General features: G+C 40.5%; 2 protein-coding genes across 5 annotated transcripts in view; one reads left to right on the top strand and one right to left on the bottom strand.

The window, feature by feature from the left end:
• MCF2L2 (MCF.2 cell line derived transforming sequence-like 2) overlaps nt 1–23,889 on the top strand; it is a 152,423-nt gene that overhangs the window by 64,583 nt on the left and 63,951 nt on the right. Inside the window, exon 15 of the mRNA XM_069864764.1 lies at nt 1,518–1,606. Within this exon, the coding sequence (XP_069720865.1) occupies nt 1,518–1,606 (89 nt within the window). The remainder of the gene's footprint in view (nt 1–1,517; nt 1,607–23,889) is intronic.
• B3GNT5 (UDP-GlcNAc:betaGal beta-1,3-N-acetylglucosaminyltransferase 5) lies at nt 5,658–22,086 on the bottom strand. 4 transcript variants are annotated; one of them, XM_069864759.1, is made up of 2 exons: nt 22,018–22,086; nt 5,658–7,306 (listed from the first exon to the last, which is right to left on the bottom strand). In XM_069864759.1, exon 2 carries the CDS (start codon nt 6,981–6,983, stop codon nt 5,847–5,849), a length of 1,137 nt encoding a protein of 378 aa, XP_069720860.1. In that variant the 5' UTR covers nt 6,984–7,306; nt 22,018–22,086; the 3' UTR covers nt 5,658–5,846. The 4 variants fall into 4 exon arrangements, with proteins under 4 accessions (XP_069720860.1, XP_069720861.1, XP_069720859.1 ...); XM_069864760.1 differs by lacking the exon at nt 22,018–22,086 and adding an exon at nt 21,455–21,475; XM_069864758.1 differs by lacking the exon at nt 22,018–22,086 and adding an exon at nt 21,058–21,262.

Consider the following 23,889-nt stretch of genomic DNA (forward strand, 5'->3'; position numbering starts at 1 on the left):
CTGTATTTCAAATGGTCTGTGACCAGATGTTACATAACTTTGCCAGCATCCCTTTACCAAAAATAAGACAGATATCGAATCATACGTAGTGCAGTTCACTCACAACCTTATAATAATATCCCTTTGCTGTAATTTTCTTGCATCTTCCCTGCATTAACATTGATATTATTAGCTCTTTAGGGCAGTATGTCATTAGAACAGTAAAAAATGCAATTTAAGGTATGCTTAGAAAAAGAAAAAAAATAAGAGAGTGTCCTGAATGTGTTGAGGGAAAGAATACAAGTAATATTACAAAAGAATAGCAAACAAGTTGTGTAGGGTAGGAGAAAAGCGTGACCTTGATTTAGCTGCCTCATGAAAATGATAAAAACAGCAAGTAGTCTTTTCCACACTGTTCAGCAGTTCGGGGGCAGAAGAAGAGGAAGGGAAAAAGTTTTGTTAGTACAGCTCTGTGTAAAAGAAATACCTTGACCTACAATGTGTTATATACACAAGGGAAAGGAGAAGGCACACTAGTCCCTGCAGTTGTTAACTTTCTAAGACTCTCCTTCCCTCCCATTCTTGCTATAAAATTTTTGTTTGTTTTCTATTTATTCTGACAATAGTTCAAGTGATAATCATTCATAAATGGAGTCCATCATCACCAACTAGCTAAATAATTTAACTATACAGAATAGATAGGACACTACCTTTTACCCCCCTGAGTCAGCCCTTAAAAATAAAAATGCTAAGGAACTCAAAAGACTCTACTGGAGTTTAGATATTGGCTTGTTTATAACTGAAAACTCAGCAGCTGAGTTGTTTAACCAAATCTGAAGAGATTGCTTTTGAGTAAGCCCAAGTAGTGCTTGATGCTTTCAAAGCTGCAGGTGAAGGGAGGAAAAGCCTACTCAAAACTTGCTTGGAGCACACTTGAAACAATCCATCTCTGCAAGACTAAACAAGGAAGCAAGTTAATATTTAATCAAAATATCATGTAAAATGCTGTAGTCCATTTCAGTCTTGCGACAGCCCTTGCACATGTATGCTGTACTCAGTATTTAAGGGTATGCGCTGTCTTACATAAGACTGCTACTAGTGAAAACACTTCCAACGCACAAAACCAATTGCCCAGACTTCTCCATATGACACTGTACAAAGAACTATAAAAATGTTAACTCTTTGGGTTGGTTTCAGGGAGGAAATAAAAAAAACAAATGTATTTCAGTCTCAGGAACAGACTGTTATACTGCAATTACCTACATAAAGAGAATTCACCTTCTGTGGTGGAAGAACATAAAGGCTTTGCCTGGAGTCAAGAATGCCTCCCATGCCAATCCTGCACAAGGAAGTAGAAATATAGAGAGGAGGTATTCTTGATTTAACAACCTGCACATCCACAACTCAATTACTTTAACATGTCTAGTGACTTACTAGACTAGAAGAATACAACTCAGACCCTACATAAAGAGTTTAAGTTCTGTAAACAAACTCATCAGTATTAAGTATTTTCTCTTTTAATGTGTCCTTTTATTCAGATTGAAGTGATGCATGAAGCCAGCCAAGGAGGCTCCAGCAGAGTCCTGGTGATGAGTGAAAGTGATGAGAACTTATCAACAAGGAGAAGGTAAGGCTGCGCACATGAGCTAGTATAATTTTTTTTTGCTCTTAGAATGCAAACAACTGCATTTATAGCACATTCCCTATGACTTCTTTGAAATTCACTAAGATTAATAAATAATTAGACATAATTGAGTCACTGAAAGACTTATAACCATGTGTTCATACACAGTCCATCAGATGGAAAAGCAAGTAAGATTCACCTTTTGTTTTGGGTTGGGGACTTGTAGGGTTTTTCTTCTGTACTTTTCTTCTTAGAAGTATTAGTTACATGATATGAGAAAAAAAATGTCATTAAAATGAGCCTTGCATGTATTTACAAAAAAGCAATATAACAGATCACCTCATTGTGTTCAGGATATTTGACTACTATGATATGCCTCTGAGAAGCTTCTGATCTCTTAAAGGCAAGCAATAACCCTTTCTTTCTGCCAAGTCTTGAGAAAGATTATCAATGATGTATTCTAAAACATAAATACTTCAGTCATTTAGTTTAACAAAAAGTACCATGCAAACCCAGTTTAATTTAGTTGAACTGCAGTGTTTCTAGGCCAAAGGAAGCAATTAAAACACCATAAAACAAAAGAAAAAATGAAAAAAACACAACAAAACACACTCTGCAAGAAGCTAACCCTCACAATCCTCAGACTTCCTTTGTTGTCTTCAGTATGATTAGATAATTCATACTTACGTTACGCATCTATCTCACACAGGTATACACTGAAGTTACTTGATGCATAACACTAAATTTGTTAAAAGACTAGCTTGATAAATTATGCTAGACAAATTGGAGACACCTACAAAAATGCAACTTACTACTATCTGAATTTAATTATGCCCTATGAAAAGAGCATGACTGGTCTCCAAAACATCAGCTGGTTTTTAATAGGTGCCATCTGTGATCTGAAGTAGAACTTAGATACACCTCTTGAGTAGTGATTGCCTATAGAGAACATACAAATTTGGACTTCTGTAACAGGTTAAGCTTCTAATATCTAGCAGGTTTATGTGAATTTAGACCTAAGAGCTTGGTAAACTAATTTTTGAGCTGTCTCCTTTCTTGGGAACACCAATTTTGCCTTCTTTTCCACAAAAGGTTTAGTTCGAGGTAGAATAGAAAGGAAGCAAGAGAAAGGAGGGGGCAGTTTAAAACCCTCTCATGAGGGAACTCAGACTAGTATTTAGAAGCATCAGAGCTGAGCCTGTCAGTTACAAAGAAAGCAACAAGAGATATTTACCTTTGTTGTGTTGTTTTGGTTTTTTTAAAAGAAATAAGTCTGTTTATTCAAAACAAATTTTACAAAACAATTGTATTTGTGGTACAGAGCAAAGTTTAATAAATACTGAATACTTTGTATAAAAAATTAGTAATATCAAAGGGAAACTGATGCAAACCAAACAAACAGGTAAAAACAACTTTATCATTAAATATGCTGTGCAATGTCAAACTCTGAATGAGGAGTGACCATTCAGGCTGATACAGTCTTATTTGTAAAAGTAAAGTCTGACAGCCCTGCATTGGAGCACCAAGACTATTATTAAAAATGGTTCCAGGCAAAGGTGTAATAATCTTAAGTCAGTGTTCAGAACTAGAAAAGAAGTTCTCTAGCGTCTCCCTTTTTTTTGAAAGGAGTGCCTTCATGCTTTCCTTTTCATTCAGCAAGCAACTTCTTTTCACTGCAGCAAAAGAAAATGCATGCTACAAACATCAAGGCCCTTTTAAGATTAAGAAACAATTCAAACAAAACTCAAATCAGCTGTAAAACAAAGTATTTCAATGGTCAAAAGTGACTTTCAGATAACAGCAAACTAGATTTAAGTAGCATTTTAGATATTAGCTTAATCTCTAGAAGTTTAAGCTACTTTAAACCTTTGCCTGAATAAGTGAAAACAATAAATCTCAACTCATAGTTATGCTGGAAAAAATTATAGTCTCAATAGTACATTTTGGTTGCATACTGTGTATGAAGACCCTCTTCCCCTACAGTGAACAGGGTGGATTTTTCCAGTAGTGCAGTTTTGCTGTGCAGCTTGTTGATTTAAATGGCTCACAACAGGTCAAAGCTGATGAAGCAGCTTTCCTTTAGTACACAATACTACTTTCTCTATATGTGCATTTATTTTTCTGTGAGCCAGTAGGATTTATAGATCTAGGGCTGTCCTGTGTTGGTTTTTTTCTCTTTGATTACAGTACTAAGGATGTGTGTGTTTTAAATCTGTTTAGAAAGAATAAACCCAGTTCTTGTTCTTGCCTTAAGTATAGTTGTTATATTTTTCAATCACTCTGACACCAACAGATGATTTATTTGCAGGCCCTTTATATACTCAGCATTCGGGCCCACTTAGGATTCTTGTTCTATTCCTTCTTGGAAAACCAATTATAGAAAGTTACATATGTCACTTAAATCCAGTACCTGTCATCCACCTGAAACGGCAGCTTAGAGAACAATCAGCAAGCTCACTCCTGGATTCTGTCTATGTGAACATATTCCATTAGCCATTTAAACCTGCATTTTAAAACCTGCAGCACAGCTCCAAGAGCAGTAGCAATTATTTAAATAAAAATTTACTACTTGTAGCTTAAAACTGCCAACTCCTGTATAGCTGTTCTACAGCCAAGTCAGAAGACACAGACCCACTACTTCACTGCTCCACAGAGCAAAAAACTTCAGGTAGAAGAAAGAGGCTAGACACATAAAGCAAGTAGTATTGTTCCTGTAATTATCACAATTCCAAGAAATGTTTGATCATTTGTGATCTTTTGCATTGTTACTGCTTTGCTTATAAACATGTCTCATTCAAGCTTTATGGAGTACTTTTCTGATACTATCAGCGCTAGAACTTGTCTCAGCATCAAGTCAATTCACAAGCAGTATCTGACTATACCTTGTGTGGGCTGTGTGTCCACTCCATGAAAAGCTACCGTAGATTTGGCAATTAGCAACTAAAATATCCATCCTGAGAGTCTGTGAAAACACTGTTAGTGAGCCACACAAGACAAGATTGCGGCCATACTAGAACGTTGGATCTCTGCAATATTTATATGGCACTACAGTAAAATTCAATGCTTGGAGTTTGAGCATCCTGATTTACAATTCACAGGTGTTTTGTTCCTCCTGCAAGTGATATTAACATATTCAAACATACTCAAGGTACAGGGGTTTACCCTGAAATTTTAATGACAATCTTGTGCTTAAGACATCAGGAGAAACATTTTAGCAATTTTGAGTTGTGTACTGAGTTTCCGTGGATCACCATCTTCCTATCCCTTCAGTGTGAAGTCAAACTTTATGTAGAAAATACCTTCCCCTCTTTGTTTGTACAAGCATGAAAATTTGCTTTTTAGTCTTTAACAGCCTCAGATTAGCTCTAACTAACATTCTCAGGGACTTCTGCTTGCATTGCACTTTTAGAACCATGAATACTGGAAAGCAGATACATTAAAAGGAACTCATTTAGCTTATTTGCTTATTAAAGATTGGGCTGTTTAAATATACTGCTTCAGTTTGCAGAAAGCACAGAAACATTAGCAAAACCAGTTATGTGAGTAATATTTGATTTTTATCAAGTTCAGTCCTGATCTAGAGAGAGCTCCTTTGTTACTTAAAACAACCAAGTCAGAGGGCACTCAAAACGCTGCTTCCTTCCCCGTTTGAAAGACTTAAGCTTTGAGAAAAAGATTGTAGCAAGTTTTTACTTCCAGCACTGTTTGTCAATTTTAACGTTGACTTACTTTCTGTGAAGCATTGAGAAATGGTGACTATTTGTAACCAATTTACATTGCCTCAAACTGCTGCAATAGTCTCAGTTGGCAGGTCAGAAGTTCTGGTTTCCTTGTGTTTGAAAGGTCTACTCCATTTTGATATATATTTTTTATCATCATGTGCCTTAGTTCACATAGCTTTTAAAAAGAAAAAAAAACCTTAAGACTTGCTGACATGTTTGAAGTCACAGATGTTTTCACCAAGCATTTCAAAGTCTAGAAGTCAAGTCCATTACAGTTCATTTAATCAAGTCTTGCACCCCTTGAAGAGTGTAAACAGGCTACAATGTAAAAAGTTGCATTACAATAAGAGAGCTATTCCAGTAAGAGTTTCTGAACAAAATTTGGGACCATCTTCCACCCAGCCCCCAACAATTCACATTTACGTTTTACCTCATTCCATGTTTACATATATTTTGAATAAACAGCTAAAAAGTTGTTGCTCCTTTTTGGCTCAGTGATCTTCAAGACAGATATTCAAGTATTAAGAAAATGCAGCTGAACAAGGATATGTGTCCACATAGTATAGTTTACAGAGAAGCATAATATTGACTAGTCTGCAGTAGATTCTACCCCAAATCCCCGAAGAAAACTTTTTAACTTTGGGATCTGTAGCCTGCTTCCAGAGCTGGTGAAGATCATATACGTGTCCGTGCGATGTCATCATTTTGTTATAAATGCAGGGATGATATGGAGCCTTTCCTTCCCCAGAAAAAAAAACATGATATTGTGGTACAATTCCCATTTTATTGGCACAGAGACCCATGAAAACATCATCTATGTAAAGACTTGTATTGAGAGTCAATGAAGCCTCATATACTTTAGCAGCTACATCATTTGATATTACATATGCAGCTCCTGCTGTGTAGTCAGGATAAGAGGGCCACTGGTACATTTCATATGGAACATAGTATTTGCTACTCTTGTCTCTTACGGGAGGGGATCCACGATGGACACGACCAATCCAGAGATCTTGAACACCCATTTGTGCTAGACTTTGGAGATAAGCAACAAGATTTGGCATATGGATAAATATATCATCATCTGCAGACATAATGAACCTGGCATGAGGACAGTAGGCATTCACCCAGCTAAACTGCAAAAGCAATTTAAGAGTAAGATTATGAAAAGTATCCAAGAAGTCTTGCTGAATTAAATCATTGTATTTCTGGTCTTCCAGCTGAAGTTCTCTTTGCATCTGTGTTTGCTTCCAATGATCTGCTGGTTGTCCTAAAGCAAAAAGAGTTTTGATATTGGCATTAAGTTGAGAATGAACATACTTCTCATTACCCCAAGTCTGTCTAATTGCATCCCTCCGATGACGGTTTTCGGGAGAAGTTTTCACAAACAACAGGAGAAGGACATCCTGCTGCTGACACTTCTCTCTGTGGTTGATCAAGTACTGGTAGCTTGATACTCTGTCCAAGTTGTCCCTGTTGATAGATAGGCTGTCATTCACAAAATGGTAGCTGTTTACGAGGTATCTGTAGGAATAGGACTTCATATGGCTCACAATGTCATTATCAAATGGGCCCCAAAAAATCATGAGACACAGTATGAAGCAAGTGGCAAATATCTGCAAAAAATGGCACCTTCTGACTCTTCTGGGACTAACAAACATTCTGATGCAGTTTCTATAATCCTTCTTGTTCGGGATCAGTATTTTACAGTGCCTGTGTTTTAAAGATCACAGTATCACCCCTTCAAGGTAACTGTCTGTTGTAAGGCATGTTGTCTTTCATTCAGTATCCTTGCAAAGCCAGCTCTGTTCACAGATTTCACAAGTCACGTTTCCCAAAAAACGTTTTTCTTTGAAAAAACGCAGACAGTTTTGAAAGATGAGACTTGCAGATGAGTATTTTCCTTTTGGGGCATCTTGAAGTGAACACTATAGCTCTAAATTGGATCTCCTCACATGTTTCTTTCGTTCAAGAGGATGAACACCTACAAGTTGTAATAGCAGGGGGGAGAAAAGTTTTAGTGAGTTGTTTTTAACATGTCTAGCTTTAGGTTTGGTCATGGAAACAAAACGACTACTCAGACACTCCCCATCATCCCCACACTCCCTCAAAAAAAAAAAAGCACCTAGCAGTAAGTTAAAGGTTGTCAGTGGCGCAGAGCAAGCCTGAGGGAGGCTTGTGAAGGAGAAGGGGGACCTGACACAGAAGCTTCAGTTCTAAGAACAGGTTCCTTGCATCAGAAAACCCCACTGCTGTTCACCAATGGATGACAATATTTTGTTTAAATTCTTTTAAGCTAGGAGGGAAGTCACACTCTACAAACGACCCAGTTTAACAGGCCACCCAAAAGCAACTTGTAAAGCGCCAGACCCCCAGAGAGATCTCTGGCTGCTCCTGGATGTGGGGGTGGCCAGAGCCCCCCACGCCCTCCCAGCTGCCCCCCAACCAGCCCCCTGCCTGGAGCCCCCAGGAAGGAGTCGGGCAAGGCAGGCCTCGCTAGTCTGGCTTGAAGGCTGTGTGGGCACAAGTTAGACAGGGCTGCTCCATCCTCAGCACACAGCCCCCAGCCCCTTCCACCCGGAGGGAAGGTCCATGCTGACCCCTCGTCCGTGTTTGTTCTTCCTTCCCCAGCCCTAGTAGCACCACAATGGCCTCATCCACTACCTCTGCCCACCAAGGGCAGCGCTGCTCTCCTGCCTCGACCCCACAAGGCGGGCTTGCTGAAGGGAAGCAGCCTTCTTGACTTCCACAGCCAGCTTGAGGATGGTCAAGAAGTGCCACGAGTACAACCACGCTCCCCTGACACCCACAACCAAACATCCCACTTTTAGGACCTCTTTTAAGTCAATGGTGCAGAGACTGTTTGTAATCCAAGCTATGGTTAAGAGGAAGGCTGTGCAGCAAGCCGATCCAGACAGGACAACAGAGCCCTCTGTCACAGATGACCAGACACTGCAGCATCACCTTCTCTGCTACCAGCTGGGGCTTTAGTAAAGAAAAGAATCCAAAGCAGAAAAAGCCACCCAAGTCCAGCCTTCTACAGTCTGCAGGACAAGAAAAACGTTAAGTGGCAGCTGCTTGTTGGTCGCATAAGACCCCAAGAATACAGCAAGCCCTCTGTAAGCAAGAAATGTAGGACTCGCACCACGAGGAATGGCAACCCACAGGCTGAGGCCTTCTTGTACAGAAACGGTCCTCAAAGCAAGAGAACACAAGCTATCACTATTAAGTTAAAAGTTAAGTGCACCACAAATGTTTTCAGATTATTCTATCCATTTGAGGTCTCGCAACCAGATAGCACAATGAGAACACAACAGACTATACCCAGTTAAGAAAACGTAAGAGCAATTTTGTGGTGTGGTTATCTGCCACAGGAAGGCAGCTGGCTGCTCAGAATGGAAGGCGCGCTTTGGTGCAGTTGAAGCTTGTAGATTGTAGTGCATAACAGAAAAGCTGTATGGGCAGTTTGGTGAACAAAAGTCAGCGCTTTTTATAGTATCAGTTTAAACCCTTTTTATTTTGAAAACATGACGTTAAACAATGCACCTCAGAGTTATAAACTCAGCAACTTCACAATAGAATGCTATTGCAAAGCTTACTCTTGTTTCGGATAAAGCACAGAGATGAAGAGAAGTTGGACTGTTACAGAAATCCAGATATTTGATAGCTCCTTTTGGAGGAGTGGTTCTGAAGATACTACTTCCCAAGAGCAAGGATAAGTTCTGGTTTTCCCCTCTGATCTAGATACTGAAACTCTTCCCAAAAATATCTGCTCTGCATGAAGTTAGCCAGTTAAAACAAATGCTGCAGCATCATCTCCCCCAGTTAAGTTTATAGAATCTGGAAAAAGAGAGGCTCAGCCTAGGTGGTCAGGCTACCCACTGCCATCACAATAGCTTAAAAGTAATGACTGGCTTTTATGAAAGTAAAGGAAATACAACCACATCTATTCAGCTACTTAAAGCAAAGTTTACTCTGGTAAACACAGGAATTCTACTCACCAAATACAAATTGTTTAGATTATGCTTAGATAACATGTTTTGGCAACACTCTGCAATTGTTCATGTCATCTGGTAAAAGGATACTACAGTCAACACCACAAATACAAAGTTACAGAGGTCACTGAAGACTAGCAATGAAACTAACCTACATGACAGTTACTACCACTCAGGAAGAATAAAAGCCCCCAGGAAAAAAAAAGAACAAAACCAAAAACCAAACCACTACCACAAAACATAAGTTAACATGGAAATAACTTTAATTATGGAGATGTACATAGAGTAAATCTTCTGCTCCCTAGCACCTTTCTCCTGAAAGTCAGGGATGCTGGAAGGAAAACTTGAGCTTTTCCTTGAATAAAAAAACAAGCCATAGAATCAACTGACTAAAAGCTGAACAGTCTGATCTATCATTTCCTTGATACAGTTCACGGGAATTATATCAGGCTTTAGTAGGAAGGTGCTCAGAATCTTCCGCAGAAACAGACCACTGAGGTAGAACTTTAAAATGAAATTATAGATGAGCAATACTGAGGAAATTCAAGAAGGCCTATAACTAATCCCACTGTCCCTGAAAAAACAGCCTGGAGATCTACATTGAAGGTGCCAATGCACAAGTAAAGCCTCTTTCTTTGTCATAACTTTTTAGAGCCCATTTGCAATACCTGTCCTTTGATCTCAGTCACTCTCCTTCCCTTAAGAGGGGAACTGGCTGAATCGTCACAGCAAGCTATTCACTACCAACTGATTCTCATTCTGAGGAAAGAAAAAAAAAAAAAAAACCACTAGCACACCAACATATGTTCTCCCTAGCACGAGGAAGCAATGTGGAACAGAGATAAAACCATGTCTAAGTTATTTTTCTGACCATAATTAAGGTGTTTTGCCCCTTGGTGTACACTTTCTTACTTGTGGCTTGGAAGCTTTTAAATCCACTCAGAAACTGGACAGAGACCGAGAGAACCAAGCACCCATACACAGTTCCTGTAGCTGCTTTCCTTTCTGGTAGGCTTACAATTCACAACTACAGGTGGTCTTCCCCCAGCTGCAACTATTGCAAGCTTTTTTTCCACCCTGCAGCAATCTTACCTGTCCTTAAGGGATTTGTTATTTAATCTTTCAGTATTACCACAAGCATGACTGTCATTTGAATGTAGCAACTGTTTACATTTCTGTACTTTGCATTTGGTACGTACTTTGAGATGAAATAGGATCTAGCATAGTTTGTTACGCAAACTTGGTAGTTTTTAGAGTTACCATTGTGGAAAAGCAGATCCTTAGGGAGCTACTTTAAATGTCCGTAGAAGTCAATGTTTTAAAGTCAGTATGAAGTTAATTTCAGAATAGAATAAGCATAACAGTTTTAGAAAGTCCACAGAAGACAGACAGACAGAAGATCTTAAAAGAAACAGTGAGACACACTGCAGTAAAGCTGCAGGCACTAAAATTAGCATTGCCTGGATTTAAATCCAGACAGATTTGTCACATATAGTGTAACAACGAGATGATCCTGAAGAGTGGGGTGGACTTCCTTGAAGCTTTCAAAATCTGTTCAGAAAGGAGCTACAGGGTACAAAGAAGACATGTTTGGGCACGTTTGAGAGTTTTAAGTAAAATTTAAAACTTTTTTGCAATGTTTAGTTTCTGAGCAATTTAAACAGTTATCATTCCTATGAAACGGAACTCTTCCATCTTCAGCAGTACTAATTTAAGTACTGCTTACTCCAAAAGACTAAAGGAAATCTAGTCAAGTTAGCACATCAAATAAGCCATCAAACCACAAAACTGCATGTTTATCAAGATTTTTCCCTTCCAATCAGCTAATTAAAGGGTAAGAAAGTATGTCCCTAAGTTAATGGATGATGATGCTTACAGCTTCAGCTACAAGCTCATATAACCTATTTTCCCATTTCCAACATGTCTTTACAAGTCATGCTGTCTGTCATCTCTGCCCTGGCCTATGTCTTCCTCCTTCACTCCCCAGTATCTGAAGAACTTCCTACATATTAAGAAGATGCTTTGAAATTAATCTTCAGGTTCCTCTTATATACGAGCTGTATCACAAAAGAAAACTGAACAGCAACACTGAGCAAGTTAGACCCCTGACACTTCTAGGATTTCCTGCCACAGTAACAAAAGGTCACTTCAAGGAAAAAATGTTCACTAAGGTACCTTGCTAAGCCTTCCTTCCAACATAGTTCACAAGCACTAAGATGGAAAGAAAGCACAAGCACGTGGCCTGCAAAGAAAGTAATTTCAAGAAATGTCAAAACTTCCACTGTTATACCTTGTTCTGTACAAAACTGGTGAGAAACAGAAGTCAATTTGGACAGGTATCCTGTAGAAAATTTGTTCACAATGACAATGGGATTACCAAAAAGAAACAGTCTAGTGCTATAAAGATCTATGAAAAGTTTAAAGTCAGGTCATAGATTTTACATCAATAAGGGATATTAATGCAGAAATGACTGAGTATAGCTTTGATAATCTTGTTTCAAGAACATTTAACCCATCTCCCATCTTCTGCAATCTCATATGCAGGTTTTGCCTGCAAGTTCTTTAGTTTTGCTGCAACTTGCAGCCAGGGTACAGTTCCCTGGGATGGTAGAATCAATATTCTTACAAGTTCTTGTGCATGCATTGAGAACTTCTCAGATTGAACAAATGCTTGCTTTTCAGAGGTTAACATCCAACACCTTCCAAAATATGAACTCCTTAAATGATTCAGAAGTTGCTCAGTCAAGAGCAAACCCCTTACTAACATACACCCATCAAAAAAAAGGCACTGAAGTACAGCATTTCCTCCAGGGGAGTTTTGAATCAGAAATTACTACGCAGCATGTAGAAAAATGAGACATTAAAAGTTGTGACTACTCACTGCTTCTCATCGATGTGTAACACTTAAAAGTGCTAGGGCAATCTCTGTACTGTTCGATGCCAGAGAAATTCAAAGGATGGCAAAGCATTACATAGCTTTTAGAGTAAAGCTTTTCAATTCATTCAGGGCTGGAAGCAGAAACAGGTTGTAGATGCTTACCACTGCCAGGAAACATTTAATTGCCAGTAGAGATTTAGTTTCTACGGAGGTTTTGCTCTTGCTGTAACTATTGGGTGGAAAGGAAGAGTGATTTCTTCAGTTTCCCCTAAAATGGAGCAGCCAGCTTCCCAGCTGCCACAAGCCAATCTAAATGAAGATATCTGCCAGAATGGACAGACTTGCTTTCTTAAGTTCCTTTCATCTGGATCAGTTCCCTGAAACAGCTACTGTATAGGCAGCAGCTGAGGAACAAGACCATATCTTTCAAACACCAGAGTACATTTAGACTGCAATTTTCAGTTGCTTTAACCTGTTCTGTCTACTGGAAACTCTCCCCTATGCAAGCTAGAAGAGAGGACTGCATTTCCCAGAATGAAAGCCTCCAAAATACGAGTCATTTAGTTCAAGGGATTTTGCACAAAATAAACAAGCACCAACTTGAAATTCTTCGCTTTGTGTGCAGCAGATTGGGTGAAAAGAGATGATTCTTTGCACTAACAAGAAGGATAATATTCTGAAGTTTCAGAGTCTGGCAGTGAACACAACTGAGGCAGCATACTCTCACTTTCCAAGAAGAGTAACTAAAGCAGAGTAATTAACTTCCACACAGGCAAGTTAAAGATCCAAGACACAGCTACAAATGCTGTAAGGTACCTATTGTAAAGTACCGTGGAATGTTTTGGCAGATGCCAGTGATGAGCTCTAATGCTATACTGAACAGCAGTCTGCATTTATTTAAGTTCACTTTTACAGTACCAGCATTTAAAGACATGCTAGATTGCTGCACATTCTTTTCAACTCCCATGCACTAAGGCAAAAATATGCAGCAAAGGGGCAGAGCACCTTAACTGCAGCTGTTAAGAGTACTAGTTAAGTGTGGATGGCAGAGCTTAAATAGCAAAACCATTCACACAACACTAGTCTTTCTGCTTCAGAGCGAGACTTCAGTCAGCACTTTCTACAGCTTCTACAAAGCTCTCTTCCCCGAGTTTTATAGCAGATAATTTCTGTTCGTATTTGGAACCTTATCTAGAAGCTTTTGTATGAGCGTTTCAAAGAATTTTTAATTACTATATATTACTTAATCTTGCCTGCAGAAGTGCTCAAGGACCACAAAAAGCATTACAAAAAGGATTTAGCTTGCCAATGCTTACTATCCCACATTAGTGTATTCACCTCTTTACAGAAATGTATTTCTGAAAACCTTGCCATAAGGACATCCCATTACACATGGCAAGCTTTGAGCGGAAGGTTAACTGAAACTGAAGGTTGAAGAAAACTGTTTTCCCCATAGTAGAGAAAGCAATTGTGAACTATGAAGCAGTTAAAAATCCCATCCAAAGCTTAACACTGGAAGACAAGAGAATGTGAAGTCCCTAGTTACACATTAACATAGAAACCATTTCAGAGCATATTAAAGAGCTACATCAGAGCCCCACCTACTCGATAATTCTTTCTGCTGCCAGTTTTAAGTAAGCCCGTTCAAATACTTATTTGCAGCAAGATCTAGAGATGTTATTTCTTGCTGATTTTCCCCACAAACTTAAGGCGATTTCTCCTCCAGTCTATGGGCCATACCTAAGGATCAAGCTGAACAACTACCTGAAGCAGTGGTTTTCCATGTTAGCTGCTAAACTAAAGGGGAAGTTGAATTTAAGACTGACACAACTAATTGCAAGAAGACTAGTTTAAACTGCCTTTCTAAGGGATCTCACTGTGAAACTTTTTTTTGCACAGTAAGAACACCTTCCAAAAAAAATACAGTGAAAGTGTATGAAAGACTCATTTAAACAGAAGGCAAACACTGTCGTACCATGGCCGTTTCTAAACCATGCTAGACTTTGCTAACCTAGTTCTATGTTTTACGTTTTTCATTCCAGAGTAAATATTCTCTCATGTGCTCTCCAATATATCCCTCTTCCTCAGACAGTACTCTAGCCTACGATCCCGATTAAGCATCAAACACCAGAGGGATGTTGCAGCAAGCATTTACAGTCAATATGTGGAAGTTACATGCTTTACTAGCATGTGGGCACTAAGGCAGAAGACAGACAAATGAGAAGTTCAATTTGTAAGTTAGAACACAGGGGGTGTTGTGCCAAAACATTGTGGATTTTTCTTCTTTCAGTTAGATCCATGACAATAAAGCATGATGGAATTTAAGTAAAGTCAAATACTGGTTAACTTACAGGATACAGGAACTGGTGGGTTTTTTTTTTAGTGTTCTACTAGACTAGTTCTCTCCTTTGCAGGTTTAAGCTAGCACAGATCAAAGAGATGTGAACTCATGAGCCCACATAGCAGTATATTTTCCATCTAGACTTCCCAAATCAGCTCAGCTGCATAAACTTGCCTCTCTTAAGCATGGCTCATTAACCTTAGCCAAGTGTCATGCTGACTAACCATCCAAACACCATTTATCCTCTGTACACAACTGAACATGACAGAAGTCCTGCATCGCCCATTTTGGCATCAAATCTTTTCTTCCAGTGGTTAATCTTTTCAAACCTTCAAGTAGAGCCCTGGGAGACAAGTCTGCTGGTTTACTCATCCACTTACAACACACATACACAAGAGTTAGAGGAAGCTGAGCTGCAGAATACTTGTTCCCGTCCAAACAGTACCTGGTCAGTAAGAACCAACAACACTTCTGTTAAAACCACTTCCACTTAGTTGACCCACGTGACGTAGCCAGGAACATAGCCTGTTTTTCAGTTCTTTACACGCATTATAGAAATGAAGGAGCAAATCAGATCTCAATCTTATGCATAGGGATACTACACAGTACAGACTAATAGTCTCTGTCACCAGAGAAGCATCCAGGTCTTCAATTGCAAGGCCATGCTTTCCCCACCACATATATACACCCATCAAGCACAAGGTCTAATGCTAGACTGAATCGTCCATGCACAGAAATATACCTCAAACAAAGCCTACACCTATACACACAGGTATTCTAGTAATTTAAGACAGTCCTATTAAAGCAGCTACAGAATCAGCCTAGATGAGAAGCAGCTGTATGGAGAAAAACAGTACTTTTATCATATCTAAGAAAGCATCTGCACATGCAATGAAGTTTAAAAGATGAGCTTTCTGCTGAGTGAAACACCATGAGGAAGAGAACTTCTTTAAGGTTACCACCTAATAGCTTATCATCCCCAGAAATGTAGTGGGCCTATCAGTGCCACAACACTTCAAAGCCCTCCTCTTGAGATCAGAACAAATATTGCTTAAGCCACTTCAGCTTTCTTTACATCCACAGATCTACAAGCACTTAAGAATAGATAGTCATTGCACGCACTGCCCTTGGCCCTTAACAGAATCATGCCTTGTTCATTCTCACTCCATCGTGGTCACTGTTGTCCATATCTGCCAGCAACTCTTACGCTGAAAGAAAGAAATGTATTCTACTTGAGGCTGAGAGAAGCAGAACAGTAATCTTTTCTAGTGGGTCATCTTCTTTAATTTATAGAAAATCAACCTCTGAATCAAGCAAGCAGTCTGACCACACAGTCTTTCTTGTTAAGAAAATAATAAATGCTAAAGAGGTTAATTACCATTTGGGGTACTTCTGCACTGATTTGCTAAAACTACTTCAACACATGCAAACGCAGTGCAGAAGTGAAACTTCTCCATATAATGTATACGCACACATTTCCTATGAAAGCATGAAGTACTAGTCATTCAAGACGCATCAACAAAAGTTGGAAGAACTTAGATTTTTAATGAATTTAAAATTCAAGTTACATAATTAGTACTCTAAATTCAATTAAAGTGTCACCCTAACCTTAGGGAAATCATTATCTAGAAATAGCTAACGCACCAGACTGTCCATTTCTCCCAACTTCCAGACTGCAAATCTGAAAGCATTCATAGTCTCCACTGACATATGAAAGCCTCAAATAGTTTTAAAGTTGAAACTGAATGCACACACTAGAAGCATTATGTTAATAGGTGCATATAGTTTGAGGAAAGCCAAAAGCCTATCAAACAGCCAGCTATCATCTAAACCTGTTAGGTTCATGCTCTCTAATCAAATGTTGTCTATCTCTATCAAAAGATACCCATTTCTTGGGGAACGATTACCAGTTTAAGGATTAAAGTTTGAGGGTTAAAGAAAATAGCAAAGAGTTTTATTAAACCTATATGTAGTGGAAGAACTAGCCACTAGAAAGGACTAAGAGAATGTTTTCTCTGTTTGCAACAGCAGCTGCTGACAGAAGCCACCACTGTTTGAATACTTCCATGAGATCTGGATTCAGCTAGCTAAACCTTTTCCTTTAGGTCAGTAGTGAAATGTTACGCAAAGGTCTGTTTCAGTTATCTTATATGACTACGTAAGTTTCAAGGCTTCAATGTAGTTTTCACATTTCAAATAGTTTAAGACAGTCAAAAGCTGTTGATTCTTTGTAAACTGAAAGAGAGATTCACTACAGAAGGCTCCTACATACATGTTGGGGGTCTCAGTGTTTTTTCAAGCAAGCCTGAAAGGCACAAACATCTCAGATTTATGATAGAAGTGGATCAAGAACCACCTCAACATAGCTCAACAAAGGAGCTGCAGATTGGCTGGAATAATAGTGGTTCAAGGCTTTGTTTAAGCCTGCCTGCAAAGTGGGTGGGATGAATTCCATTAATCCTCTCCTACTTCTGTGGGAACCAAGGAGAATTTTGACTTTTTATACAGCCTTTTCTGCAATGCAACAAGGCCAGGGATTGAACAGTAGACACTCATCTGCTTTTTGTGGTTAAGAAAGATGGGGAGCAGGAGCAGCATAAGGTCATGGCAGAAAAGCAAAAAGAACCAACACTCCCAATGCACTTACCAGAAACTACAGCAAGCTCTAACAACTCCAGAATAGAATCCTGAAGTTTCCAGCTTACCACAGTTGAAGTACCCTTCACTGGGAGCTGCTAATAAGTCACTGGCTATAAGAAGCCACAGAACAGAGGACTAAACAAAGAAGTCCTCAGGCCTAGCTTCAAGATTCAAATCAGATAAGAAAATTAAAACAATGGAGCAGCAAAACACTCCCAAACACAATTAATAAGCAGGAAGATTTTTTCCAAGACTGCAGTCTTTGTAAATTAAATGAAGGAACTTGTGCATTTGCATTTAACCAGAAGTATTTGTCTCTTCTTAGGAGAAATAGATAGTAGTTCACACTATTTAATAACAGCAAGAGACAGAAAAAAAGTGTATTTTAATATATATGAAAATGTGTCTGCTTTATATACGTGTATATGTACACATACTCTTCTGTGCAAGACTGATGTAAGGCCAAGAATGTAACTGAACTAGAGGCAGCACTACCATAATCGCAGCACTAGATTAAGAACTGCTGCGAGGACAGTAGACCAAAACAGAGTTAAGTAGAAACTACAAATGACATTCACTGGAAAACAGACCACAAAACACCAGTTCATGGGCTCTAGAACGAAGCTACAAAGATGGGAGCAGAAGCTTACAAGACAGGGGTGACTTAAGGCAGAAGGAAAAACACAGACATTCACTAAAGATGCCTGATCATACTAGAAAGCTAAGTTTCGAGAACAATGTAATAGAAAGTCAGTACTTGTGATTACCACAGGACTTTACTCTGGTCTTGAGGACAAAGCAGCCAGAATCTCAGAAAATAATTAGTCTTAAGTACAGTACCTTTGCCACCCCCGTTACCCATGATGGGGACTTCCTACTAAAAGTGTAGTGAATAAGTATTGTATTGGCAAGTCAAAGTTACAAGGAAGAGTTGCAAAAGCACTCTGTCTAGTCTAAACAATAAAACACACAGATTACACACACCAGCATACAGGGCTAAGTGAAAGATTATATGAATAACCATCCTTTAGTTAACCAAGTCAAGTAGAAGAAAATCCCATCCTCTGTCTGTTTCATATTCCATTGAAAACCACAACCAGGCGACAGCTCGGAAAGGGGAGCTGCAGTGGTATATGATGAGTAGCAGTTTAAAGAACAAGAAAAGCTCCAAGTTTCCTGCCTAAAAGCAAAAGGCCAGTTTAAGTTAATCAGTACAAGCCTCTTCAGGTCTTAGCAGAACTGAAACTCTAAGAAACAAAAGCTGCAGGATGGAGCAGAAGAAATGTCAGCAGAAAATGACTGACTGGGACAACAGTAAATTCAATTTGAAGCAACTTTCCTCAGTTCTAAATGCAGAGGACAAGCTAAAAATCCCTTCTTCCAATGTGATTCCCATTAAGGAGTTCTTAATTTCAAAGTTTCTGCAGCCAAAATGGGACAGAGTACCTTCAGTGTACATGGCAACATTCCTGGGAGATTTATTCAAGGTTAACAGCAATCTGGAGACAGTCAAGCTTGACCTCATGAAACTGGTTTGCAGCAAGCAAAGTTGCTCTGTGTTACAAGGCAGGGACTCTGGTGTTAGCAAGAGGTGGACATGTCATTCTTCAACGGCCATTCAAACTAAGTTGCTTTTGATCACAACAACAAGACCTTCTTTCGAAGTCATCTGTCCACAGGTTATTTATGCAGTCTTGGTATCTGTGAAGATATTCAAGTTATTTGGGCAAGTGGCAGTAGCATCTCCAAGCCACAATTCCATCTAAGTTGAAGGTTAGACTGTGCATCCACCCAAGCAACAGGTAAACTTCAGGACTGGTAGCGGTTTAAAAAGTTGCAATTCCAAACCAAAGCAGTTGTTTCACCATCCTATTTCCATAGTGGTTTCTCCATTGACCACACAGAATTTAAGACAAGGGTCATCTTTCAAAGATCCTCCCGTAGCATTCTCCGTCTTGCTAAAGGCAATTGTCCTACTTGCAGAACTTAAAGAAGAGGGAAATCCATTCAAGCGTCCATGACACATTTCAGTCTTTGAAGACTCAGAAACGCACAGACCTCAGTTCAGGATCTTGACCACAATTTCCCAAATGTTGCTAGATTCCGAGTATGCAACGTGTCCTGTATCAGTGAAAAATCCTGCTGTCACTTCTAGCCAACCTGACAGAGGTGGACCATGCTGCTTTCCACTGGAATTTAAAGATTAGTTATTACTGAGGTCTGCTGAATAATCAGATAGCCTCACCCAGAAAGTGCATATCCTAGGAAGCCACTTTACTAAACTCCACAAGCCACATGGAAGGAAGAGCTAGTAGTGCAATGCTAAGTCATCACTTTCTAGTTCCCTCCACCACTTTCTCTGCCAGGACCAATGCCGGTCAGACCTACCGCAGTAACAGCAAAACCAGAGTAAGTTTTTCCAACAACAAAACCCCCTCAGTATTTCTGTAAGCCAAGTCTTCAAGTTAAAGGATTACCTAGACCATTCCTCAGGCACAGACGGATAACCATGAGAGATGAGGTTATCCTAGATGCTCTAACACTGTAGGTGCAGAATAACACCAAACACATAAACCACTGGCATTTCAAGTAAGTGATGACTGGCAGAGTTTTCCACATGCTTCTCCCTAATCTGCAGGTTAATTACTGCTCCTAGCTTCAGTACTCACTACTCCAGTTTGGCCAGATGTCAGAGAGTCCGTCCCAACTACTGCTTTGGGCAGCATGAGCTAATAGCTTGCTTCTCAATAATTTAGGATCTTAGAGAAAGCTGGAAGTGATACCGTTTTGATTCACTACGTGGAAGAGAACCATTAAGCCAATACTGCTACTGTGTTTCTAAGCAGGGAAAAATGAAAACCCAAACTTATCAATGAAGAAGTCCACATTTTTACAGAGATAAATTTCTGTATGTAACAGGTAGCGGGCTTCTTTCTGTGAAACTAGTTCTGTGCAGAACTCCCGTAATACCACAGCAATGCCCAGCTCTATGGGACAGTCCAGCTTTCTGGAATACTACTAGAATACTCCATGGCTGGTTTCCTGCCTGGCTCAACAAGGGAAAAAAAAAAAAAAAGCTGGCATTTATCCTCTCTTGGGTTACAGATTATTTTTGAAAAGAGAAAATAGTTATCTCTTTGCTAATCCCATCCTTTTCCCTTTCCAACTGCTAGAAGAAATGCAAGAACTAGGGCAGAGATGAGACAACAAGATAGCATCATACAAAATAGACTTCATCATACGCCTCTAGATCTGAGGATGTCTTAGCAGGGTGTTGAAAATACAACTATTGATGATGCCGCAGCACAAGCAAGCGGCACCGACTTCTCCGCTGTTTCGCGTGGCCAAAAAAGAATTACAGAGTTTTTTAGTGAAGTGCAAGGCAATGATCAAGTTGCCAACAGCGGAGTAAAGCCGGTCTCCCACTTCCATTCCAAGACCTTGCTCAGAAGCTGTTCACAAAGCTCCTTCTAAGAAGCTCGGGTGCCTGCTCCGCTCCCCACAGCGAGGGCGCCAGCGCCTTCTCCCGGCGCCTCGTTCTCCTCCCTCCCCGCTCAGAGCGTCCCAAGCTCTCCCAAAACAACCTTTAACACCCGGGAAACTGGCCCAGGTGTGGGCCGGACCCCCACCCATCTCGCAACCGGCGCCCAGCGGTCACTGGGTTCCCCAGCCCCGGGGCTGCGGGAGCGGCCGGGATGGGGGGGGCGGCTTCCAGCCACGCGGCTGCGGGCGCCGCTTCGGGGAACAAAGGAGGGAGCGGAGCGGCCGCCGCCTCCTGACTACGGTTTGAAAGTCCGCAGCCTGGCCCAGAGCACCACGCAGATAAGATAAAGGAGGAGGAAAAAAAAAAAAAGAAAAAAAAGCTTTTTATTTATCTTTACAGCCGCGTTTAGCGCAAACTCGCTTTCCGAACGCCTTCTGTGCCACCCCCTTTCGCTCAAAGCGTTTTCCCAAGCCGGTTTTTTTCCTACGGAGTCCCCAAAAATAGTTTGGGAGAGGGCGGTTTCCGGCCGCTTCCAGCGGGGAGAGCAATCCCGGCGCTAATTAGGGCGCTAACGAGGCCAGGGCGGGGGGTGGCCCCGGCGCTTTCGGGGGCGCGTCCCGTGTCGCAACCCAGGAGAAACTCCCAGCTGGAATTGCAAGTTTCTTGGGTGCGAACAGCTGAGAAAAAAACCCCACCGCAACAAAACACAAACCGCTTTTCCCGTAGTAAAAAAAAAAAACCAACTATATATATATATTATATATTATATATATATATATAATTTGGAGAGTTACCCGGGAAGAGCTGCCGGAGCCGGGGAGGGAGGCACCAGCGCTGCTTTCAATGGGCAGCGCTTTGAATTTCATCGCTGCTCGAGTGGCTGCGAGTTTCCCCCCCGCGGCTCATGGGATGAGAAAGACCCTAAAAGGGCCACAAAAAGAAATGCTGGAGATTTTTCTGTATTTTTTTTTCTTTTTAAAAGAAAGAATATAATCGACTGCCAGACAATGATCACAGATTGGGGGGGAGGGGGTCTGCTAGGAAACTAAACAAAACGGACATCAAACCTGCACTGAAGTTTGGGTCTTATGAATCAGAGAAATTTGAAATCCCGAACCCCAACAAACCCTTTCTTTGGAGGCAGGAGCAAGGCAGTCGCGTACGGAGTGAGTGGATGCGGTTTGGAGCAGCAAAACCTTTTAAACAAAGCAGTCGGGAAAACTGGTCGAAAGCGCGGAACCCCAATCCCAGAAACGCGGAGAAGCGAGACACCCTTGAACAGACCGGCTCTTACAACCCCTAAAGCCAGGAAGAGAAGAGAAAAAGAGCGTTAAGGAAGGCAGGATATTTTAATTACCCGGCTCCTGGCTTTGCACACAGAGAGGGACGCGGGAGGCGGCGTCCCGGGCGCTGCCGGGCTGCTCGCTCCGCCGGCCCCGGGGCAGGTGAAGGCGGCCCCGCCGCCTTGCCCGGGCTCCTCCCTCGCAGCACAAGGGATCCCTCGGCTCCTCCCCCTCGGCCCGGCTCGCCGGGGGCTATCCCGCTATCGACAAACCGTCTGCCCGTGTGGTAATTTCCGCTCCCCGGGAGGCGCGTTGAGGCTTTTTTCTCTCTCCTCCTCTTCCTCCCTCCTGAGGAGATGGAGAGGGTTGGACTGCAGTGTGCTACGTGGGGAAAGTGACTCAAAATGAGGCTTAAAGTGCTAAAAGTAGCGTTTCTTAGAATCATAGAATAGTTTGGGTTGGAAGGAACCTTAAAGATCATCCAGTTCCGACCCCCCTGCGATGGGTAGGGCAGTTCAAAGTTCTTAAAAATAACTTAGAAGACACGATAAAAAGTTTAGGTGATTGCTGCTCTAAGTCTCCGAGGTGCTACAAAACAGTTTAGAGTTGGGCACAGTCTGTAGATCACAATGAAGCTGTTCTAGTTCACTTTCTTGTTGAAAACCTTCAGAGGAAGAGGAAAAGTGGTTTTTAGGGTTTTCCTCTTCTACCGTGCCCACACCAAACCCTGGTGACGTATTTGGATCATCTTGAGAGGAGTGCTTGATTCACTGAAGTACATCAGCAATAACTCAGTCGCCTTGGCTGGTATTCCAAGAGGGAATTCTTTAATAAACAAGCCAAGGTAAGCACTATGAACGTACCTTTTAAAAACTTTTGTAAAGCGAAAAACTAGGTTTAAAAAACCTTCATTCAAATTGATTTGAAAAGCCACTATAACGCCATGCCCTGTATGGTTTATTGAAAATCAGGGATCTCTCACTGAATATAGATATCAAACGCAAGTCCATTGTGTATCTCCCATTCTTTCACATGACTGTGACTGACCTGAATCATTCGTGACCTCATTGTTGTCTTCACAGAAATTTAACTACTGCATATCATGACTATTAGTGTCTGTGTGTCACTTTACAACCATAAATCTGACAACATCTTTGTGAGGTGAGGTGAGGAATTGATTTCTTTTTACACACAAGAGACAAAATTAGGGGCAAGAATACTGTTGTTAAAGGCACCAAGCAAAAGAGCAAGGGTAAAACCTGAGCAGTTAGTCCTGTGGAAGAATGTGTTGTACTGTAATACAGGTTTTGTTTGGGGAAGCTTCCAGGCCTAAGGAATTTTTCACTTATCTCTCCTTTCTCCTGTTGTATATCTTAGTATGACTGAACGCTTTATAGTAGATTTCTCTTTGTTCAGTTCTGCCATAAGACAAAATATAATGCTTTACTTTTCATTCTAGCGTGAAGTTTGTAGATTGTTTTGTAAATTTGGCATATTATCTAAGTGGTGTTTAAATAACAGTAGAAATAACCTTATAAACAAAGCATGATTAATTTTTCTTACCAAAATGATAACTGCTGATTCCTTCCCACGTTCACAGTTGAGGGGTTGGGTTGGTTGGGGTTTTTTGTAAGTTTATTCTTCATTCTTCCTTTTACATGTCATCCCATGTGAGCATTTTATCAGTGGTAAAATAGTCCCTTTCAGAATAAGGGACTCTCAATTTTAGATACTTTAAAAACTCAGAGAACTTTTCTTGGCTGGTGATACCTGTTTTTCCTGTTTTCATTTTCAGTTGAAATTGGTAAAATAGAAAAAAAAGAGTATCAGCTGGATTCTTCCTTCCCCAACTAACTGTAAAAAAAAAAACAAAAACAAACCCAAACCACAATTTACTTATGCTTCAACCAAATATGACTATAAGCATTCTGTTTCATCTTAAGATT

The sequence above is a fragment of the Phaenicophaeus curvirostris genome, chromosome 10 (assembly GCF_032191515.1).
Source record: "Phaenicophaeus curvirostris isolate KB17595 chromosome 10, BPBGC_Pcur_1.0, whole genome shotgun sequence".
NCBI lineage: Eukaryota > Metazoa > Chordata > Aves > Cuculiformes > Cuculidae > Phaenicophaeus > Phaenicophaeus curvirostris.